Raw genomic sequence first — 22,706 nt, forward strand, 5'->3', positions numbered from 1 at the left:
TCTGATTGAATAGCACAGACTGTGCAGGCAGGCAGCCTGGGCATTAGACCCAGGTCCCTGCGATGCACCCAGTGACGCTGGGTAAGTCCTTAGGTCTCGATGGGCCTCAGTTTCCCCATCTGTAGCACAAGGATGATACTATCTACCTCCTATGCCCTCTTGTGAAATGAGTGGCATCTGACAGGTGCATCGTCATGGTCACGAATTGTCACTGTTAGTGCATCCATGCAAACTTTCCAGCGGATCCTGCCAAACTCTCATGTTGACTCCGGCTGGAGCGGTTTGGTTCTGTCTGGGCATTTCGGAGCGGCTGGATCCAGCACCTTCAAAGACATCTCTTGTTTGAGCAGGTGGTGGCTCAGGGAAGCAGCTGGCAGGGATGGGGGCTCAGGCAGCTCCTTTCATTCTAGCACCCCTTCCTGGTGCTGGAATTCCCCTCTTGGCACTGACTTCCTGCTGGGGTAAAGTCTTACCCCAGGACCGTGTCCCTCACCTCAGGGCAACACTGCTGACTTCTGGCAGTGAGCTTTGAGCTGAGACTAGCTTCTCCAACAGGTGACTTAGACCTGCGTTGTCCTATGCAGTGGCCACTAGCCACACAGAGCGACTGAAAATAAAATTAAACTCCTTGGTCACATTAGTGCCACCAGCCACATCCCCAGTGCTCAGTAGCCACGTGAGGCTCACGGGACAGCACGGACTAGAGCATCTCCATTCTCCCAGCTGTCCGGGCTCTGTTATCTGAGACGCAGTCTTAAGAGCCCAGCTTTGGGCCCCGGCAAGCGGGCTCCCCGGTCTGGCTCTGCCCCTCATGGGCAGCATGATCTTGGGCAGGTTCCTCCGCCTGCTGCCTGCAGAGCTGGGAGGGAGAAGGCAAAGGGCCACTCCAAGGAGGTGTTGCTCATTCTCCGCCCTCCTCCTCCTTGGACTGTCCTGGCCTTCATCTCCCCACCTGGCCTCGACTGAGGGCTGAGGGCTCAGGTACCGAGAAATTCGAGTCAATTCTTGGCAACAGTAGCTGCTGTCTTGGACAGTTGGAGGCCTCTCCCTTCTGGAATGGCAGATGTGGACTTTGTCTTTTGAGCAAACACACACACACACACACACACACACACACACACACACCCCACAAACAACTTTCACCTGGAATGGTTCCAGACTTACAGGAAAGCTGTAATGGTAGCGCCTGGAGCTCTGTTGTACACCCCTCACCCTGTTTTCTCGTTGCTAACTTCCTAGGTGACGGCGGGACCTTTGTCAAAACCACAGAACCATTCCCTAAACTCCAGACTTGATCCGAGTTCTGCCCATCTTTCTATTCGTGTCCTTTCTCTGTCCCAGGGTCCCATCCAGGGTCCCAGGTTGCATGTAGTTGTTGCCCGGCCTGCGCTGGTCTGGGACAGTTTCTCAGTCTTCTCTTGGTTTTTATGATCCCCACAGCCTTGAGGAGTGACGGGCAGGCATTCTGTGGAATGTCCCTCTGTCTGGGTCTGTCTGGCATTTTTCTCATGATTGGACTGGGGTTATGGGTTAGGGCAGTGATGGCGAACCTTTTGAGCTCAGCGTGTCAGCCTTTTGAAAAACCCTAACTTAACTCTGGTGCCGTGTCACATATAGAAATTTTTTGATCTTTGCAACCATAGTAAAACAAAGACTTATATTTTTGATATTTATTTTATATATTTAAATGCCATTTAACAAAGAAAAATCAACCAAAAAAATGAGTTCGCGTGTCACCTCTGACACGCGTGTCATAGGTTCACCACCACTGGGTTAGGGTAAGAAGACTGCAGAGGCAGGCGCCCTTCTCGTGTTGTGCCACATCATGCCAGGGGCCCACGATGTCCGAGGGACGGCACTGCGGACGGTCACGTGCTCACTTGGTTTGGGTTGGCTCTGCTGCTTCCCCACCCTTTCCCTTTGCGTGTCTGCTCCCGGGAAGCCAGTGTCTGAGCACAACCTGTCCTCAGCTCTGTCTCTCAGGTGTGGTTTGTGAACCTTTGCAAGTCCTTCTTTCTCCCAGGAGGTGGTCCCCAGCCCTGGCCTCCAGCTCCAGGTGGGAGAACAATGGGGAGAGGGAGGTTCCCCCTGAGCCTTTGCTGGAGGGAAGACGGGTGCCCATCCTGGGGAGCACTGTGATCTTCATGCCCTTAAAGCCGCAGGCTGCCTTCTAAAGATGAGGAAGGGCCTGGTTCCAACCCTCCAAAGCCTCCAGACTGATGGCCGTGGGGGCCAGAGGCTCCTGTCGTCAGCCCGCCCTGCCCCTCATGTACCTGCTGTTCTGGTGAGGGGCTGCTGGAGGCTTCCAGAGCCAGCTTTCTCTGTCTCTCCTGCCATCAGCTCTGTCCCCTGCCCTCCCGGCTCACTGGCACTCTGTCTCGGCCTGCAGGGTGGCGGCTGTGGTGAGCAATGGAGATGCTGTGGACACAGCTTTGTCCGGGGTCCGGCGCTCCAGCTGGAAGCGGAAGAGTTCCCGTCGAAGTAAGTCCCCCACCCCCCAACTTGGGTCTTAGCCATTGGGGGGTGGTTCCAGGAAAACCTGAGAGCTGATGGCGGGGGGGAGGGAGGCTGTGTGAGCTGAGAGGTCGTCCTCCCTGGCGGGGCTGCTGTGGGCTGGGCTGCCGTGGGCTGGGTGGCAGTTCTGGGGTGGCCTGGACACTGTCCACACTTGACAGTTGCCCCCGTTTGCCCCGAGAGCCACGGCCCAGGCGTGAACCACACATTCAGCCGTTCATTGGCTCCTCCCGTACTTCCGAAGCAGTTGGTGGGTGTCCCCCGTGACCAGGACGAGGTGGCTCTGGGAGCAGAGCCAGACACACAGGCAGGCAGCTCCCACAAAGAGGGCGGGTGGCAGAGTGGGGACAACCCATGCGCCCCAGAGGCAGAGAGCCAGGGAGTCAGGGGCCAGGGGTCGGGGTCAGGGAAAGAGTGTCCAGGCGGCTTGTGCAGGAGCCCGAGGGAGCAGCCAGCCTCGGGGTGATGGATGGAGTGCTGCATCGGAGGGGTACCGGGCGGGGTGAGGCTGCCACCTCCCCGCCTCCTCCTGGGCCTCAGGGGCCACACTTTTTCGAAGGCAACAGGGAGCCAGGAGAGGCTGGTGATGCAGCCACATTGCATTTCAGTCCATCCCTGTGGGGTGGGGGTGTAGCTTCGGAGACAGGAGACAGGGTGGGGTGGGCTGGACCAGTGAGGAGGCTGGCGGAGAGGGAGGCGAAGGCCAGAGCTAGGGACCTGGACAGAGGTGGCCAGGTCTGAAGCCACTGGGAGGCAGAGTCTGTGGGAGGAAGGCAAGGAGGTCAGGTCGAGGCTCTGACAGGCTCTGGGGCCCCCGGGGCAGCTGGAGGCATTGCAGTTAGGATGGCGAGACTTCAGAGGTCCCAGACCTTCCCAGAGGGCTGTGGGGCGAGGCCAGGCTCCCATCAGGGCTGGGGACTGGCATTCAAAACCCTAAAGAGGGCAGAGAGTGGGCACAATTTTGGGGAAAGACCTCACTAGATTTTGCATCTATTGGGCTACTGTCATGGGCGGGGGCACGCCCTGCCCTGCTCATAGACCTCCCAGTGACCTGTTCCGGGATTAAGCTCTGTCTCATTTGTGCTCATTTGCTGAAATCTTCACCAATCAGGACTCTGCGGGCTGGGTTTTGGGGGGCTCTTCTCAATCCCCCGCTCCAAGTCCATCCCCCGCCCCCTATTTCCACTTCTCACAAGGGCTGGTTGGCCCTCCCCTGCCCCTGGGTGGGAGGTGGCTCCTTCTGGGGTAGCGCTGGGGGCCTGGGCCACTGAAAATGTGCCCTGGGCACTGGGTCTGCTCCCTGCTCCCTGCTCCCTGCTCCCTGCAGGTGCCCTGAGCCAGGTGGGTAGGCCTGTGGGTGGCAGGGAGGCCGTGGGGTCTGGGAGGGGTGGAGGCGGAGAGAAGGGGCGGAACAGTGTCCTCTGAGAGTGGCGGGCAGGGGCTCCCCAGGGCCCAGGCTGCCCGATGCTGATGCTGGCGGGGAGCTGCCAGCTGGTGCAGCTGATGTCAGTCTGGCAGCCGCCTCCGCCTGGGCCGCCACAGCCTTCCTTGTGCTCTCTCCTCTCCTTCTTCACGCCCAGTCGACCGGTTCACTTTCCCCGCCCTGGATGAAGATGTGATTTACGACGACGTCCCGTGTGAGAACCTGGATGCCCGTCAGCCCGGTAGGGCCCCTTTCATGCTTCTCTGGGGCTGCGGTGGGAGGGGCTGGGACTGGGGACCGTCTGTCTTCTTCCATTTCCTTCCCTCCTCACCCAGCCAATTGCCCCTCCTTCCTGCTTTTAAAAACCGCTGGAGTCATCCAGGGAGAGTGGGAGATGGCTGAGGGTGGGGCCGGGCTGGGGCGGGGCAGGGGTTAGGGCCTCATGGCTGGGGAGGCTCTGGCTGAAGGGACTCAGGACAGTGATTTCACCTCTCCAAGCCTCGATTCCTCCCTCAGGAAAATGGGTGATAGTCTGGGCTGGCAGGGACAGTGACAGCTTGTTAAGCTGAATGGTGAAGCGGAGAAAGCTGAAAAGCCTGTGCCCTGCTCTGCGGTGAGGCCCTCTGTGGGCCTGGAGGGCAGGGAGACTGTGGCCTCAGACAGTGGAGGTGGGGGGCGGTGGGGGAGATGGGGGGGTGAGTCCTGCTGGAGCTGGGCCCAACTTTCTCACCCGGGGGAGGGGTATTTATTATCACCATCTTTGCTTGAACACATTAGGCCAGCGACTCACCCGTTTGTCTCTGGTACTCTGCTTTGAGACTTTGATTTGGGCATATTATGTCCTCATTCTACAAAGATATTGCAGAGGCAGGGCTGGGATTTGAACCTTGGTCATTCTGACTCCAAGCTCAGTGCTCTGTCCCCTCCCCCAGGAGGACTTGGGCACTGTCTGATGCCAGATGAAGCACAATTGCTCTCACTGTTCAATCAACCCCACGAGGTCGGCAGGGCCAGGCTTATGGCTCCAGTTGAGTTGCGTCAGAGAGGTTAAGCCACCAGCCCCAGATCACACAGCCAGGATTTTCTGGACATCTGCCTGACTCTTGCCTTTTCTTTTTTAAATTTTTATTTATTGATTTTTTTTTTTCTTTTTGGAGAGAGAGAGAAAGGGAGAGACACAGAGAAACATCAATTCGCTCTTCCACTTGTTTATGCATTCATTGGTTGATTCTTTTTTTTAAATATATATTTTATTGATGTTTTACAGAGAGGAAGGGAGAGGGCTAGAGAGCTAGAAACATTGATGAGAGAGAAACATCGATCAGCTGCCTCCTGCACAGCCCCTACTGGGAATGTGCCCACAACCAAGGTACATGCCCTTGACCGGAATCGAACCTGGGACCCTTCAGTCCTCAGGCTGACGCTCTATCCACTGATCCAAACCGTTTAGGGCGCATTGGTTGATTCTTGTATGTGCCCTGACCAGGAATCAAACCCGCAACCTTGGCATATTGGGACGACGCTCTACAACTGAGCTACCCAACCAGGGCCTTGCTTTTACTTTTTTTTTTCTTTTTTTTAAAAAAATATATTTTTATTGACTTCAGAGAGGAAGGGAGAGGGAAAGAGAGATAGAGACATCAGTGATGACAGAGAATCATTGACCGGCTGCCTCCTGCACACCCCCCACTGGGGATCTAGCCCACAACCCGGGCGTGTGCCCTGACCAGGAATCGAACCGTGACCTCCAGGTTACAGGTCGACTCTCAACCACTGAGCCTGTCCGGCGGGGCTGACTCTTGCTTTTTCCACTACCCCATTCTGCCTGCTTTCAGGGGCTCCCCATGCCGGGGAAACACAGCCCCTGCTTTTGAGGAGCTCCTAGTCTGATAGGGGTGGCCTTCACCATCCTTGGGCTGTGCAGTCCAACGGGAGAGACACACAGACACGACAAGACCTGAGGGCCCCCAGAGCCACCCCCCTGACTCCTGTTCCAGCCACAGGGACAAATGGGCCAACAACAGGCATCCCTTTGCAAGCCCAGGAGGTGCTTACCACCCCTGCTTGTAACTCATTTGGATCCAGGAGAGGTGGGGACGGGCCGCAATGTGTAGGGAGGCAGTGGGGTCTTGTAGGAAGGTCCCAACCCAGGGGATCTGAGAGGACTAAGGCCCTTGTTTAACCTCTTTGGGCTGTTTTCCCACCTGAATCTAATCAAGCAATGAATTACTTGGTCCCTAGTCTGCACCCCCCCCCCCCACCCCCCACACACACACCTTCCAGCACTATGGTGTCCCCAGGGCAGGGGAAATGGCTTGTCCCTAGTTTTTCCCGAGGTGGTTAAGAGTATGTGTCAGACAATCTGCCTTTGAATCCCAGCTCTGAGCCTGCAGGGTGAGGACCCCCCACCCCCAGGTCCCCACCTGCAGGGCTTGGGAGGACTGAGTGAGAAAAGGCTGTGGCCACCTCACTAGGTCTGCTGCTCAGGGATGCTGCTGTGTTAGTATAAGACCGGTGTGGACTCATGTGGGCTCAGCGGGCCCTGGGAGAGGAGGTTATCGGCCGAGGCGCAGGCCACCCACGCTAGTGGACACTCAGCCCTGGGCTCCAGTCTCGGCTCTGCCATTGATTAGGGCACAGGGGTCGGGGCCTTTGGGCAGACATATTTTATTTATATGTTTCTTCCTACAAAATCAGAATGTCATCCTGACCTCGCAGGACTCTGGGGAGGGTCACACCAGAGGACTTCTCTTCATCTCTCTGGGCCTCAGTCGATGCATCTGTTAATTTGGGGCAATAAAGCGAGGTGCTTGGGCTGTGGTGAGGATGCCGGTAGAGAATGACATGGAGTGCCCAGCGGGTGGTGGTGAATGCTGTGGAAAGGGGCTGTGATCTTGAGCACCAGTGAAGTCTGAGGCCCCAGGAAGCAGAGGGCGGGGACCAGGGACCAGAACTGCTGTGAGGCCCCTGAGGCTGAGGGTTTGGCACAGGCCCAGGAATCTGGTGGCACGGTGCCCACTGGGGAGCACTTCTAGATGAGCCCAGCATGGCGGGGCTTCCATGAAAAGGGGTGAATGGATGGAGCCCGGCCTGGGAGTCTGCAGCCCCTCCCTTGCCTGACCTTGGGCCAGTCATCTGGCTAATGGAGGGGTGATGACTTGCCACCTGCCGACCTGCAGGGCTTCTGGGAAAATCCACTGAGACGGACACGTAGATGTGGGCGGGGCGGGGAGCTGGTGGCCCTTGGAAGGTGGCGGGGTGGGGAGACATCTGGCATGCCACCCTGGTTCTTCCTCAGGGGCAGCCCCAAGCATTGGTGGGGCCCGCACTGCAGTAATAGGACCATCAAGCCAGCCTCGTAAAGGTCACTGTAAAGGTCACCGCCTAGTCACCAGCTGCTCCACTCCCTGGAAACATTAGTCACTATTATCTTTTGCTTAAAAATAACCTCATGCTCCCTCCTGATCCTGGGGCCTGAGTTTCCAGCTAAGCCTCAGTGTGCCCGCTTTGTTCTTTGGCTGCCAATCTTCCAGACCCCCGCCCCCCGCTTTCCCGAGGGGTGCAGGTGCGGCTCGGGGTCAGTGCGATGACACCAAGCCCACCTACAGCCCCCACCGGGAAGGATCGCTGCTCTCCGCTGGAGCTTTACGTACGTTGTATTCACCCCGCCTTCCGCTGATCACCATCCCATTTTGCAGGGAGGTCTCCCAAGACCCACGCCCCCCGTCCCCCCCTCCCTTCCCAGCACATGTGCTTTCTGAGCAGATTTAAAACCCCTTCCCAATGCCTCATTTTCTCCGTGTTGACAGCAGCCTTTTGATCTGCGGGCATTTTTGGAGCCTGGCCTCGCTTTTGTGAGGTTTGCAGTTCAGGTCTGCGGGTAACTGACCGGGAAGTGAAGCCGAAGAGCTCCCAGTGGCGGAGCTGGGCTGTGCGGGGACCGTGTTCCAGTCCCAGCACAGCCTGGGAGCGCATCTCACACCCACTTGACAGAGACCCCAAGAGAGCCCAGGCCCTGGTGGCACCTGTCTCTCCAGGCTAGTGGACTCTCAGGTCTTTGTCCCCAGGTTTTCGGTTCAAGGCATTTCCTGTGGGGCCTTGGAGAAAAGGGACCGCTCCTGGACACTGGAGCAGGTGCGCCCCCTACTGGCCCATGCTGCACCGCTGTGGGAAAGAGGCTTGGCCTGAAGGGTCCTGGCGCACCGAACGCTGGCCCATCTCCGTGTGCTCCCAGGATGCCGAGGCCAGAGCTGAGAGCCCGAGTCAGGGCTTGCTCCTCCATCTTCTCTTTTCTTTTTCTTTCTTTCTTTTTTTTAATCCTCACCCAAGGATATTTTCCCATTGAATTTTAGGGAGAGTGGAAGAGAGAGGGAAAGACAGAGAGAAATATCGATGTGAGAGAAACACATCAATTGGTTGCCTCCTGCATGAGCCCCGACCAGAGCCTGGGCTGGGGAGGAGCTTGCAACCGAGGTACGAGCCCTTGACTGGAATCGAACCCGGGACCCCTCAGTCCTCAGGCCGACGCTTTATCCACTGAGCCAAATCGGCTAGGGCCGTCTTCTCCTTTCTATTAAAAAATGCCTAGGAGGCGCTGGATGAGCACTCAGACCCCAGGAAAGTAATGCTGACAACGACAGGAAGTCAGTGAGCCTGTTGGGTGCCTGACACGTTTCTTGCGCTTTTTTACACCTTCCCGTGTCCGCCTCACTTTACCGGGTGGCTGCTGTGTTGTCATCACCTCTGTTCTATGGACAAGGAAGTGGAGGTGGAGCTCCAGGGCCAATCGACATGCACCTATGCCAGGGGTGGGCAAACTTTTTGACTCGAGGGCCACCATGGGTTCTTAAACTGGACCGGAGGCCGGAACAAAAGCATGGATGGAGTGTTTGTGTGAACTAATATAAATTCAAAGTAAACATCATTACATAAAAGGGTACGGTCTTTTTTTTTTTTTTTTTTCAGTTTTATTCATTTCAAACGGGCCGGATCCGGCCCGCGGACCATAGTTTGCCCACGGCTGACCTATACCCACCCCCACCTACGCATCTGGGTTCAGAAATGGGGTTCTGGTGAACTTGGCCTTGGGGCCTCTGCTCACCAGCCTGTCCCTTGGCCAGCAGGGGCGGAGAGGAGCCTGCTGTACGAGGATGTGCGCCAGGACGGGGCGCCCAGGGAGGCCGAGGACCTAGGCTGGAGCTCCAGCGAGTTTGAGAGCTACAGCGAGGACTCCGGGGAGGAGGCCAAGCCGGAGGCAGAGCCCGCCAGGCACCGAGTGTCCTTCCAGCCCAAGGTGAGCCTACGGCGGCGTCTCTCACCCCGGCCAGGGCACTGGGACCCCCTTGGGGAGGGGACGATGCGGGTGGCGAGAGCCAGGCCTGAGACTCACAGCTAAACAGTGATTCCCAGGAATGTGTGAGGGAGGAAGTGGCCCAGGAGCCCTGAACCAGAAGCTGACCTGTTTGGTTGTGGAGAGCCCTGACCCTGGGGTGGGCGTGGCTCATCCCTGCACAGGTGCTCTGCCACCCCGTGTCCATGGCAGATCCTGGCATGGACCATGTTGCTCCTGGGCTCAGATCTGGCTTCAGAATCCCCAGCACGGTGCTCCAGGCAGCCCGGCCAGCGGATCAGAGTGGGCACTTGGAGCAATCATTGTGCTCTGCCTGCCCCACACTGGTCTGTGTAGTCAGGCCCACCCAGGCCTCCGCCTGGCGAGGGGAGCCATCAGGGGCTGCTGTGGCCAAGACAGAGCTGCCTGGGCGGCTCCTTCCCTCGGCCTTTCCAAGTGCCACCCATGCATTGGTTCCTTCTGGTGTTCTGCTGGAATGGGGTGCATCCTGCTGATCTCGGGAGGGAGCCAGAGGCCGAGAGCAGGGTGGACTGCCTGCTCCTCCTCTCCTGCGACAGTCTCACTGCTCCCATTCATTCTACAGATGCTCCCAGAAGGCAGGCTCTAGCCATGCTGAGATTTGGGATTTAGTGGGAGCAGCTTCTTACTCACTGACCAGAGGTGACTGGGTCCCTCTCAGGATCCTTCGGAAAAGACACAAACAGGCAGGCGAGCTCAGCCTGGAGGCGGGGCAGGGACAAGGCAGAGGGTCCCAGACCTGGGCTGGGGTTGTGGGGGCCTCCAAGTCTTTCCTAGTGCCTCCTGCCCCTTTCTAAGTGTGGGGATCCCCGCAGACAAGAAGGCTCCCCCAAGTCCTCAGGAAGCCTGGAGTGAGCAGGTCTCGCCTGGTCTTGTGGCTGGGCCTCCGTGGGCTGGGCCGTGGAAAGTGGCCTTGACATGCTGCTAGCAAGAAAGTTAGGCATCTGTGACACCTACTGTGTGCTTAGGCCACATCTTAGCGTGTGGGCTGGGGTACACAGGACCAGGAAGACCCACCCTGGCTCCGGGAACCTTTGTGGTCTAGGAGGAGATCCCGAATATGAGATAATTTGTCAGGAATGAAGACAAAATGCCGTTCTGTAACCGTGAGCCCTTGCACCCATGGTGCCTGCCTGACACGGTGGGATCTGCTGGGGTTGGTCGGAGGGGGCCCAGGAGAGAGGAGCTGGGAGCTGGGGTGCAGCAGCTGGGGAAGATGGAGAGGTGGCTTAGACCAAAGGGGTGGTCCGGCAAAAGCCAGAAATAGGTCGTTCCTGCTTGTGTCCTCAGAAGGGGCAGCGTGCACCACTTAAGAGAGAAAGGGGGCTTTCCTTATGAAGCCACCATGGCCCCTGGGCAGCCTCTCTGTAGGAGGGCAGGATGGGCACATCTCAGCCGGCCCTGGGTTGTGGGAGCAAGTGGACTTGTTGCCTAGGCCAGCCCTTGCCCTCAGCCTCTGGCTGCCCCTCCTCATCCCCCATAGCCATGTCCCCAGCCCCTGCCTTCTTGCTGGGGCCTGGGAGGGTACGATAGGCACCTCTCAGAGGACAGAGACATGGGGATGCTGAGTTGGGGCATCCATGGGGATCCTGCATGGGCATCAGGATCACGTGGTAGCTGGTTGAATTCGCAGATGCCAGGGCCTCACCTGCTCAGGGTGTGGGTGTGGCAGGGCAAGCTGCCTTTTAACCAGCATTCTGCCCCCAGAGGGTGCCAGGGACCAGGGACCACTCAGAGTGCTGGGCTGGCCCTCCCCGGGGCCTGACCCTAGGGGCGGGGTCTCTGGCTGCTGCCATGAGCTCAGGCCCCTCATACCCTGAGTCTGGGGCTTTGGACTCTTCCTCAGCAGACAATGTTCCTGGAATTTCTAACCACGGGGACCTTTTCTCTGGCCATGGGCCAAGGCCCTCCTGCTGCCTGAACAGCAGGCTCCCAGGACAGGGGGCTGACGAGGGGTCCTTCCTTTAGCACCCATCTCTGCCAGGGACCCCCGACCCCTGCCTGCGGTGCTCTGCCCTCCTGTGCTTCTTGGACGCACCTGCTCCCGAGCCTGGCGCTGCAGTGGCTGCATGCTTCGGGGCCACTGCTGCTTGGCCGTGTGGTGTGGCTGCGGGGCGCTGGGCAGCAGAGATCTGGGGAAGTGTTGTGTCCTGTCCTTGGAGACCAGAGGGGCCTGGCACCCTGCCCTGCTGCCAGAAAACTAGTGGACTTCCTCTTTCTCATGTCTCGAGAGGCCGCTCTCGACGGGTGGATTTTTGCCAAAGGAAGTGAACGAAGGGTGTGCACAGGGACCTCCTTGGAAGCTGCCGACCCAGGTGTAAGCAGGAGCCTGGTCCTCTTACGCTAACAGTACCTGCTGGCTGCCTCCCAGGGCCAGTGGCAGTTACTAATTTTTTTCCAGCTGTGGAGTGGGCTGCTTGAACTTTTCCACTTTCTGATTGTGACCTCTTCATACCGAGGTCACTGTGATCCAGTGGGTCAGGGGACGGGGCAGAAAAGCCAGCTCTGACCTGCTCGGATCTGGCCAGTTCCGCAGGAGACTCCCGATCCTGGGTCTTCTGACCCTTAGAGAATCGAGGGCATCAGGCGGCCCCCGTGGCCTTTGTGGCTTTATTGCAGTGGTTCTCAACCTTCTGGCCCTTTAAATATAGTTCCTCATGTTGTGACCCAACCATAAAATCATTTTCGTTGCTACTTCATAACTGTCATGTTGCTACTGTTATGAATCGTAATGTAAGTATCTGATATGCAGGATGGTCTTAGGCGACCCCTGTGAAAGGGTCCTTCGACGGCCAAAGGGGTCGCAGCCCACAGGTTGAGAACCACTGCTTTATTGTGTTAATCTTATTTGCAGATGGAACAGAACTCGGTACATACACCAGACCCCTCAGTTTCTGGGGAGTCTGAGTAACTCACAGGCGGATCCCTGTCTGGTTACGTCTTTGTATACCAATCCTGAACCTTTGCCGGCGTGGTGCAGCTCACCAAGCAGTTTCCTTTAGTTTTCCTAACACCCTAGAGTGGTCGGTGTTATGGGCATGAAGAGTCTCATTTTGTTCATCAGAGAACCTACGAGACCGAAGCTCAGAGAGATTAGATGACGTGGTCAGGGTCACACAGCCAGTAAGTGGTAGAGCCACACTCAACACATACAATTTGAAAGAAAATATTTCATCCCACCATCCATCTATCCATCTATCCATCCCACCATCCATCTATCCATCTATCCATCTATCCATCCATCCATCCATCCATCCATCCATCCAGCTATTCAACAGATGGTGAGCACTTATTCGAATAAGAGAGTGTGATGATCGCTTCCATTTTCTGAGGAATCACTAAGCTCTCGATATATTGGATCTATCATCTATGTGATCTCCTCAGCCGCTCTGTGAAGTGGTTATGATCATGGCCCGTTTGCCTGTGGGGAAGCTGGAAGGCAGGTGGGGAGACTTTCCAGCGAGTAAGCGGGGCTGGTGATGTGAGTGCAGGCTCGCCTGCCTTCAGAGCTCAGACTCGATCTCCCTGCGTGTCCGCTGCTCTAAAGGACACTCTCTTGGTCTTCTGTGTACTTGACCAAATATCACCTTTGCTTATACACTTCATGCATTTGGATGTCTATCTGACCATCTGTCCATCCATCCATCTTCCCAGAGAGTATGTAAGCAGTTACGCATCCATCCTTCCATTCAGTCCTCCCTCCCTCCCTCCCTCCATCTCTCCCTCCCTCCCCCCTCCCTCCTTCCCTCCCTCCATCTCTCCCTCTCTCCCTCCCTCCATCTCTCCCTCCCTCCCTCCATCTCTCCCTCCCTCCCTCCATCTCTCCCTCCCTCCCTCCCCCTCCCCTCCCTCCCTCCCTCCTTCCCTCCCTCCCTCCCTCCTTCCCTCTCTTCCTCCCTCTACTTACCCACCCCTTCCCCCAGTGGTGTGCTAGAGTCAGCTTGGCCTTGCTCACAAGAACCCAAGAACCAATTATATGTGTCTCTTTCCAAGTTTACATTCAGTGATTCAGGTTGGTAGCTTGAAATGGGTTAGGAGGGAGCATTTACACCACGGAAATGCTACAAAGCAGAGCTCTTTTGCCTGGAGAACTGGTTGTTAATGTTTATCAGCACAGCACTGTCTATCATCCATCAGTCCAGTCATCCTTTTATTTTTCCATTCATCTATTCATCCCTCCATCCTTTTGCCCTGCTATACAGTCACCTAACTAATTTTATCCATTTGCTCACCTATCCATTTATCTCTCCATCCATTCATTCATCCATCCATCTATCTCTCCATGAGCCTGTCCGTCTACCCATCTGCCTGTCTGTTTTGCATCCATCTGTCCAACCATCCCTCCATCCACTCACCCATCTTTCTGTGCATCTTCCTACTCATCCACGTATCCCCTTGCCCACCTGTTCCGCCCATCCATCTACCTGCCATCCACCCATCCATCCATCTCACAAAGTTGCCAAGAACCTCTTATGCCACAAGCCCCCCGGGATGGGGAGATGACAAAGACACAGTCCTTGTCCTCCCAGCGTTGCTCCCCTTCCCCGAGAGGTGCCTGGGCTACCCCCCTGCCACCTCTCCTCCCCAGCAGCGGGGTTTCCTGCTGCAGAGACCGGCCCTGGCTGCCTGACACAGGGGGTGGGGCGATGCTGGAGCCGGTCCAGGCAGGAGGCTGGCCGGACTGCTGCTGGGCCCTGGTCAAGCCCAGCCCCCAAGTCCCGCCTGCTTCGAGTTGTCCATCCGCCACCTTACCTGAGTCTCCTTTTTCCTCTGTTGTCCCTGTTTTGTCTCCGCCCTGTCCCGCCTGCTCCTCTCACCTGCTCTCCTTCTGCCTGGCCGCTTGGGGGCTCCAGCTTTCTCCAGACCTGACTAGGCTAAAGGAGAGATACGCCAGGACTAAGAGAGACATCTTGGCTTTAAGAGTTGGGGGGAGAGACATGCAGGAGCTGAAGCACAAGTACGATTGTAAGGTATTGTTTGTCTGTCCCTCCCGAGTCCTGGGCCGCAGAGGGTGGGCCGAGCCCTGGGCTGCCCCCGAGACCCAGAACTGGCCGCGGGACGCACCTGTGCAGGAGCTGGTTGGCGCCTTAGCAGGCCTGTTTCTCCCCACCCCCAAGCGAAGCCTCACCGGTCTACAGGAGTTCCTGGGTGGGTTCTCAAACTTAGGGCCTTTGGAATCACCCGGGGAGCTTTGAAACATGCAGATTTCTGAGCCCCCCCATCCCCCAAAGACTCTGAGCCTGTAGGTCCGGACCAAGGCCCTGCAGTCCGCATATTTAATAACCATTGGGGGGGGGGGGCAGTTGTGTTACATAGACATCCTCCCCATCCTGTGCAGAGAGATTCAGGGGACCTGTTTCTCAGATGGGACTTAGATTGCTGGATAATGATGCTGCTGACAGCAGTAGCTTCCATTCATTGAGCAACTACCATGTGCTATGGGTTTTGAAGGCCCGAAGGCCTGGGTTTGAATCCCCGTCCCACCACTTTCTCTCTGTGTGATCCTGGGCAGGTCTCTTGACCTCTCTGACCTCGGTTTCCTTGCCTGAGAAATGGGGACATTAGCAGTACCAGCCCCTCGGGCGGATGTAAGGATGAGCTCAGGCATGTTGGGTGCTCGGTGCTGCACTCAGCACACCGGGCGCTCAGTGGACGGTGGCAGTATGACTGTGTGCCCGACTGTTCTGTCCCCAGGGCACCCTGCAGGCAGGGGGTCACTGCTGTCATTGAGCGTTAGTGAGGACGGCGAGGGTCACACCAGGGTCAGCAGCGGAGCTGGGCTTCACACCTGGGTTCGTGCGGGTCAAAGCCTGCACTCTCCAGCCTGTGGCACTGTCCCCCTCGAACCCAAGGCCTCCCCAGGGAGAGGAGAAGAGACACTCTGCAATGTGCAGGCCCTTTTACAGGTGCCCCGAGGCGCCTGGCACCTGGGGTCGGGCAGGTTTAACTTCCCGGGAAGCCGAGGCCAGAGAGGAGCAGGGAGCATGTGGAGGACAAGAGGCCCAGACCAGTGCTTTTCCTGGTGCGGCCTCTGCACCGTGAGGGTGGGTGGGGGTGGCAGGCTGACTCAGGGACACCTCTGGGGTGCTCACCTGCCCTTTTACTGCCCAGGAAAATGCCAGCAGAGAGGCTGCAGGGGGTTCCCCCAAAGACCACGTGGGGAGTTCCTAGGACAGCCCTGCACATGGCGCTCTACCAGGCCGGGAACTGGGCTCCAGACAGAGGTTTCCTATCTGGGGGGCAGGGTGACCCCCTCAGGGGAGGATGAGCGTTTTCGTGCAGTTTGGGGTCGACATCTGTCCCTCTTGTTAGTCCTCACAGGTGTTTATGACCCTGCCCAAAAGGCCAAGCCCTGCTATCCTCACATTGTCCATGTAGAGGGGAGGAAGGGCTGGGACGTCCCTTCCCCACCCACGGCTGGTTGTTTCTAGAAAGTTGGCCTTGTTCCTGAAAAGCGCCACCCTGCCCCCAGCCTCAGCCCCCACTGGTTTACAGCAAGCCTTCCTCTCCCAGACCCCCACGGAGCGCCCGCCCCTTCTGCTGGGGCCCCAGGGGGTGTTCGGAGGAAGGAGGTCCTGAGAGCAGAGACCAGGCCCCCCCTCGCCCCATGAGTGCCCCCCAGCTGCAGCAGAGGCTCAGGAAGGAGAGGGTGTTCCTAGGCAGGCACTGTCCATGATGACAGCCATGGGGTTATTTAAATTCAAATGAATGAAAATGAAATATAACCTGGAGTTTGGGTCCTCAGTCACATCAGCCACTTTTCCAGTGTCCGCAAGTTACGTGGGGTTAGTGGCTGCCGCGCTGGCAGCACAGAGAGGAGGCATGTCCATCCCTCTAGAAGCTTCTCTCAGTGGCGCCGGCTGTGTGTCGGGGAAGATGCCAGGGCTGGGCTGGGTGTGGAGGGGATGAAAGAATGAGTTAGGGGACAGCAGCTCTGTTTGCAGGCCAGGGCTCCCCCAGCACCCAGGGTGCCCGCTTCCCCTCCTGGGCACGCCTCCTCCTGTGCCCGCATTCTGCTTAGCTTGCTGCGCTGTTGCCCCAGGCCCTCCCCGCAGAGGGGAAGCTGCGCCCTGCTCTGTGGCAACGTCAGCCTTCTCCCCTTTCCTGGACAGTGGCTCAGTAAGAAACCTGGCTGTTTGGGGGCACGGGACGGGGTTCCTCCCTCGGGTTCCGCAGATGGGATGGAGGTGTGTGCTCCCCTCCTTGGGGTGGCCCCTTAAGTAACCTGGTGTTGTGCAGCTTGCTTTTCGGTCCAGCGTGCTTCCCCAGACCTGCCCGCGTGGTCCTCATGGCCCTGGTGAGTCTCAGCGAGAGCCTGAGGCTCACTGAGGTTAAGCTGCGTCCAGAGTCACGTTGCTGGGTGTGGTGGAGTTGGGACTTGCAGCCAGGCTGGGACCCCAGGCCTCGAGCCTTCCCCCACGCGACACCTCCCCTCGATTTGATGGGAGTAGGTGCTGTATAATTTGTCCCAAAGGGGAAAAATGGAGTTAGGACCTCCCCTTGCCCCAAAAGAGGGTTCCCCTAGGGAGATCCTCCTTCTCATCCTGTCCCAGGAGGTCTCAAGCGGTCTCGGGGCGCCCTGCCCCACTGTCCCTCTTGGGCTCTGCTGCCACCTCCCTGGGAGGGCACGGGCCCCGGGGTCTTGATGTTTGTCGTCCTGGCCTGGAGGCCTGGAGGCCTGGAGGCCTGGAGGCCTGGAGGCCTGGAGGCCTGGGAGGAGCTGGTGGCCCTTGGTGGCCAGCGGCCCAGGGCCTCCCTCCGCTTCTCTGATGAGCGCCTCTGCCTTTGCCCAGATGACCCAGTTCATGAAGGCCGCCAGGAGCGGGACCAAGGACGGGCTGGAGAAGACGAGGATCGCCGTCCTGCGCAAAGTGTCCTTCCTGCACAGGAAAGACGTCCTCGGTGAGGCCCATGGGCCGGCCTGGGGAGGGTTGGTGCCCAGCCCTGTGGCAGCAGGGCCTGGTGGGCGAGGTCACTGGTGTCTGGGCTCCTCTGGCGGTGGGTCTTGGGGACTGAACCCCAAGTGTCAGGCCGCTGTCCCAGCCTATTTCCTATTTCTCTTGGAGGCGTGGCCTTCTCTTCCAGGGGAGGTGGGGCCTCTCCCTTTAGCGTCCCTGCCCTTGCTCTTGCCCTTGCTCTTGCCCTGGGCCTTCTGTGCTGCCTAGCTCACCTGGCCTCGCCTTTGAGTTCTGTTGTTCATTCCTTCCTTTATCAGCCACCCATCTCCCCACCAGCCAGCATTTAGTGAACACCTACTAAGTGCCGCGCCCCGGGCTGGGTGCAGGGGCACCGCGATGCATAGAACAGCATTTCCTCCAGGAGCTCCTGGTGCAGCAGGGGAGACAGGCCTGTAGACAGGAAATGACAGGCAGCATGGCGGCATGGTGGGGTGCCATGGCGCGGGGTGGGGAAAACGGGCATGGAATGTGGGGTTGAAGGTCAGGGAAGGGCTGAGAGCAGGAGAGGGAGACCCAGGTCGGTCAGCAGGGGGTAGGGGAGGGGAACGGGTGCTCCGGGCGCAGAAGGGAGCCCGTGCAAAGGCCGGGAGGCGGGGACGTAGGCGATGTCCCAGAAATGATTTTCGTGAGAATTCACGTTTATCGAGTATTTGTTGCGTGCCAGGCGCTCATAAGAGCTTCACAGCTCCTCACTGAATCCTAATAAACACCAGGCAGCTACAGAGGCTGTCCTGTTCCCGTTCAGAGAGGAGGGAGCAGGCGCAGCCTGCTTCAGTGACTTGCCTGGGGACACACAGGCACAGAAGGGATGGAGGAGGCTCCTTCCTCTGGCTGGAGTGAGGGTGGGGGGAGAGAGCGGGGCCAGGTCAGGTGTGTAGGCCAGGGAGACCGGAGGCTCTGCGCCCTCTTTTATTTCACCCTCTCTGTGCCTCAGTTTGCTCACCCGGGCAATGGGCTAGGATGGCATCTGTCTCAGGGGGCTGTGGTAAGGATGACCAAGGCAGTGCATGGAAAGGGCCTGGCTTAGCCCCCAGTTCCTGTTTGGCAGGTGTTATTGTCAGTGTGTTTGTGGAAGGGGCCGGGGGTGGCGGCACTAAGTGGGGTGTCTGGTGTCTGGTGCCAGGACCGAATCTCTCTGTCCTGGGTTCAGATCCCAGCTCTGCTGCCTCCTGGCCATGTGACGCTGCACAGTTAATCCCAACAGTGCATGCGCGGATGTAGCACTAACCCTGTGAGGGTGCCCTGGCCCCCGGTGTGGAAGGGGACAGGCCCGAACGCAGTGGAGTGCCCGGGAGAAAGAGCAGGGTGGACAGGCGCGCTGGCTGGGAGCAGTTCCTGGTCAGTCTCCCCACCCCCAGGCCAGCCAGGCGGCCAGCGGGCTCTCCCCGGGCCCTCCCCACCAGGCCCAGAGCCTTTCCTAAAGTGACCCTCCCACCAGAGGCGTTATTAATAGCTGTGGCAGAGCTCGAATCACCGGCCAAGAATGTTACCCAGCGCTGCATGGGGGAAGAGGAAGCCGCAGGGCCGGAGGCTGGGGTGGGTGCGGAGTGATCGCCCGGGTGCTATGTGGGCCGGGAAGGAGGGCCTTCACCACCCCCACCCCCACGCTGTGGTTCGTTGTCCCTCCTCCTCCTCCTCTTCCGTCTCCTGCTCAGGTAAGGGCCTACCTGAGTGTCCCTGCTCCCTTGGCCCCGGGAGTCACTGCCACTTCTTTCTTCCCAGCTTCCCCGGGGCGCCCACTTCCTGCTGCCCACAGCTGCTGCCATGGTGTGTCAGAGCCCTGAGCAGCCAGGGTCCCGTCTCCCGTGTCCACTTCTCTCTCGTAGGGGCCAGACTCCAAGGCCAGACCCTTGCCCTCCGCCAGCCTCCCCTTCTCTCTGCCTGAGCCTGCCTCCCCTGCCCTCCATTGGGACCCACGCCCACTCGTGCCCACGGTGCCCTGAGGACACCAGCTGAACTTTTCTCCTTTGGCGTTTTTGCATATTTTTTTGAAAGATGAAAACACAAAGCCAAATAGCTCGTTCTTTGGGGGTCTTCCTTCTCCCTTTCCGGCGTCCAGAAGAAAACTATTTTTAGTGCCTGGTGATGGGCTCCCAGGCGGCCAGGCCTTGCCAGGCCAGAAGCGGGCGGGTCTGAGTAGGGACAGGGACGCTGGCGAATGGATGCTGCTGTTTCCTCCCTCGCTCATGGTTATTTAGGGACAGGCTATTGCAGGGGATTGTGGCCGAGGATGCGGCCACTGGGCTCTGACCCTGTGTGGCCCCAGGCGCCACTCAGCCCCCAGGACCCCGGGCCAGGGTGGTTCCCGGCTCCTGGAGCCTGAGCAGGGTGTGTTGTCCTGGCCTTACTGTGTCACCAACCTGTCTGCCTTTCCAGGTGACTCGGAGGATGAGGACATGGGGCTCCTGGAGGTCAGCGTCACGGACATCAAGCCCCCAGCCCCGGAGCTGGGCCCCATGCCCGATGGCCTGAGCCCTCAGCAGGTCTGTGGGAGGAGCGGAGGGTGGGAGTCTTCAGGGGAAGGAATGTTGGGGTCCCAGCTTATTACCTGGGGCCACAAGATCTGCATCTTGAAGGGGAAGTGATGGTCCGGGGCTCTTGGCTGAACCCCGGCTGGGGCCTCTTGGGTTCTCTTCCCAACCAGCTGCACAGACTTCCCAAACTGGGCCCCGAGGGTCCCACGCTGTGGTCCCTGGCGGTGGGTCCCCCCCCCCCCCCTCCCAATCTGGAGCCTTGCTTCCCACGCCCACAGCAACCAGAGTGGCTCCGACTTACCTGTTTCAAATGAAAGTGTTGTTTGACGAAAGGGACTAAATTTAAAAAGGGCTGAGACGCACTGAACTAATCCGCTCCGAGAGGACTGAGCGAGGTGTCCAGTCCCACCCTCCGTCCACCTGTCGTCAGGATGGGGTCTCAGAGTCACACGGGCTTCCCCTCCGAGCCGGCTCCTCGGCCGTGTCTTCCTTCTCCCAGTGTCACGCCGAGCCGGGCGGCTTTGCTGGGGGACCTGGGCGGTCAGATCGATTCCCTCCCCATCTGGGTTTTCCCAGCCACGGACCAGCGTGAGAGACCTGCTTCCCTCTGGTTGTGAGGACACCAGGCAAGACGTGTGAGGGGCCCCAAGCTCAGTGAAGGGGATCTGTCACCTTTTTGGGTGGCAGAGAACCCGGATGTCCGGCCTCTTAAAATCAGGGAGATGGGGCCGCACCTCTCGTCTTGGGAGGCCATCCGCCTGCTTCCTTCATTTCTGTTACCCTGGCCCCTGAACACATTGGGAAGGTGACCCCGCTCCCCTGCCCCCATGCAGGGAGCCACTGTCCGAGCGGGTGGAGCCGGCGAGATCCCAGGCTTCAGCTTGTAGCCCAGGGCTTCCCTTCCTGGTGTTGGCTGGTCTCTGACCGGGAGGCTGTAATTTCCTGGGTCAGGCAAGACGAGTTACTCTAGGCCGGTGGCTTTCAACCAGGTGATTTTGTGCCAGGTGATCTGGCAAGGTCTGCTTGTCACAACTGGGAGATGCTACTGCAGTCTAGGGGGTAAGGGCCAGGGATGCTGCTAGGCATCTTACAGTGCACAGGACGGTCCACACAATCACCTGGTCTTAAATGTCAATGCGGTTGAGAACTCTGCCCTGGGAACAGCTTGGGCACCTGGGGGTCGTCCAGGGCCCCCGCCCCATTCTGCAGACTGGGGAGCACGGGTGTTTCTCTGGAGTGGGCAGGGGCCCTGGAAGGAAATGCCGGGCCTCCAGGCCCATTGGTTCAGGGAGGGATGGGTTCCTTAGTTGTCAGCTCCTCTGGGCACTGGGGCTCCTTTTCCCGTCACCTGGGTTCTGCGCACAGTAGGTGCTGCTCTGTGCCATGGTTGGTGCAGGCGCTGACCGAGCTCTCGGCCCGAGCAGGTGGTCCGGAGGCACATCCTGGGCTCCATTGTGCAGAGCGAAGGCAGCTACGTGGAGTCTTTGAAACGGGTCCTCCAGGTACGACTCTGGGGCCCCTGGGAGGGGGGGGGGGGCCTCAGGGACACCTGGCAGGGAGTGTAAGGGGAGGGGGCCAAAGGCCAGAACTTTTGTGGGGACAGCGGACCTCCAAATGGGAGACATTAAGAATTCTGGATGCCTTGGTGTTCATGGGGGGGCCTGCGTTTTCTGAAATAAAGTTGGGGTTCTGTGGAATGAGGGCTGTTCTGGAGAGTCCAGGGCACGGGGTCCTTTTCCTGCCTGAAAGGGACTGTGTCTTCCTCGCCCGCCTCTCTGGGAGCCCCTGGGACAGGGCCGTGCCTTCCCATTGGCCTGGAGCCCCCAAGTCGGGGAGTAGGAGGCAGCCTCTCTCGCCATCAGATGCCCAGGGATTGCTAGATGGTCATGTGACTTGGTCCAGGTGTATCCACCTGGTCTGTCGTTTGCATTCCTGAAGCGGTGAATCTGCTGGGGTGTTGTGGGCTCTCGGAGTGAGGCCAACAGGGAAGGGTGTTGTCAGGGTGGGAGCCACACAGGGGAGCCTGGTCCCCGGACCTCAGGCAGGTGGAGATGAAGATGAAAACGCCTGTGTGTCTGACAAAGCTGGGGGACAGGGGGGCTCCCCGGGACATCATTGCCTCCGCTCCTTCAGACAGACTGGCTCAGGCTCGGCAGAGCTCTACAGGGCCAGCCTGGCCTTGCGGGCTGACACCACGGAGCTCCTCCCAGCCCAGCTTAACACAGACGTCATGGGGTGGGCTGTGGGTGGGCACAGGGGGGCCGGGAGGCTTACATCATGGAGATCCTCCTAGAAGACAGGCGAGGGGGGAGGAGGGAGGGATACCTGCTCCCCCGACAGGAAGGCCCAGCCTGGCCCGCCGAGTTCTCGTTGGCCTTGGCCGGCTCACCCCGCCCGCCCGCCCCGCAGGATTACCGCAACCCGCTGGTGGAGATGGAGCCCAAGGCGCTGAGCCTCCGCAAGTGCCAGGTGGTGTTCTTCCGCGTGAAGGAGATCCTGCACTGCCACTCCATGTTCCAGATCGCCCTGTCCTCCCGCGTGGCCGAGTGGGACGCCTCCGAGAAGATCGGGGACCTCTTCGTGGCTTCGGTAGGTGTCCCCAGACTCTCTCCCTGGCCCCCCACCCAGGGGAGACCACAGCCTGCCTGGCCCTGTGGTCATGTGGGCCAGCCTCCTGCCTCTGCCTGCTCCCCTGTCCGAGTCAGTGGGGTCACAGGGTGGCGGGGCCCGAATCTGCCCTGTGGTCCAAGCCAGGGGTCGGCCTGGCACCTTCCAGTGCCCGGTGTGGCCTTGGAGATGGCTGCCGGCGTGGTGCTGGGGATCTCCAGGGGACCGGCCGCTGTGGGCAGCCACCGGGGGTCTGAAGGTCCCCTGCCGGGCACTCCGGGTGACCAGTTGGCGATGCTTAAACAGAACACGCCTTGGCCCCCAGAGGGTGTCCCAGGGCGTCGGGGCCTCCTCAGCATGGG

At 59.0% G+C, this 22,706-nt stretch overlaps 1 protein-coding gene across 19 annotated transcripts in view; it reads left to right on the plus strand.

Moving 5' to 3' along the window:
* ARHGEF10L (Rho guanine nucleotide exchange factor 10 like) overlaps positions 1-22,706 on the plus strand; it is a 148,339-nt gene that overhangs the window by 69,079 nt on the left and 56,554 nt on the right. For 7 of the 19 annotated variants that reach the window (XM_036353074.1, XM_036353083.1, XM_036353081.1 and 4 more), the window contains exons 5-12: positions 2,390-2,481; positions 4,095-4,178; positions 9,058-9,230; positions 14,159-14,275; positions 17,099-17,207; positions 19,640-19,746; positions 21,162-21,239; positions 22,147-22,326. In XM_036353074.1, the coding sequence (XP_036208967.1) occupies positions 2,390-2,481; positions 4,095-4,178; positions 9,058-9,230; positions 14,159-14,275; positions 17,099-17,207; positions 19,640-19,746; positions 21,162-21,239; positions 22,147-22,326 (940 nt within the window). Of the gene's footprint in view, positions 1-1,754; positions 2,285-2,389; positions 2,482-4,094; positions 4,179-9,057; positions 9,231-14,158; positions 14,276-17,098; positions 17,208-18,716; positions 18,919-19,639; positions 19,747-21,161; positions 21,240-22,146; positions 22,327-22,706 lie in introns of those variants that run through there. The other 12 variants (XM_036353080.1, XM_036353082.1, XM_036353084.1 and 9 more) reach the window with 7 other exon arrangements.

This window comes from Myotis myotis, unplaced genomic scaffold (genome assembly GCF_014108235.1).
Source record: "Myotis myotis isolate mMyoMyo1 unplaced genomic scaffold, mMyoMyo1.p scaffold_m19_p_2, whole genome shotgun sequence".
Lineage (NCBI taxonomy): Eukaryota > Metazoa > Chordata > Mammalia > Chiroptera > Vespertilionidae > Myotis > Myotis myotis.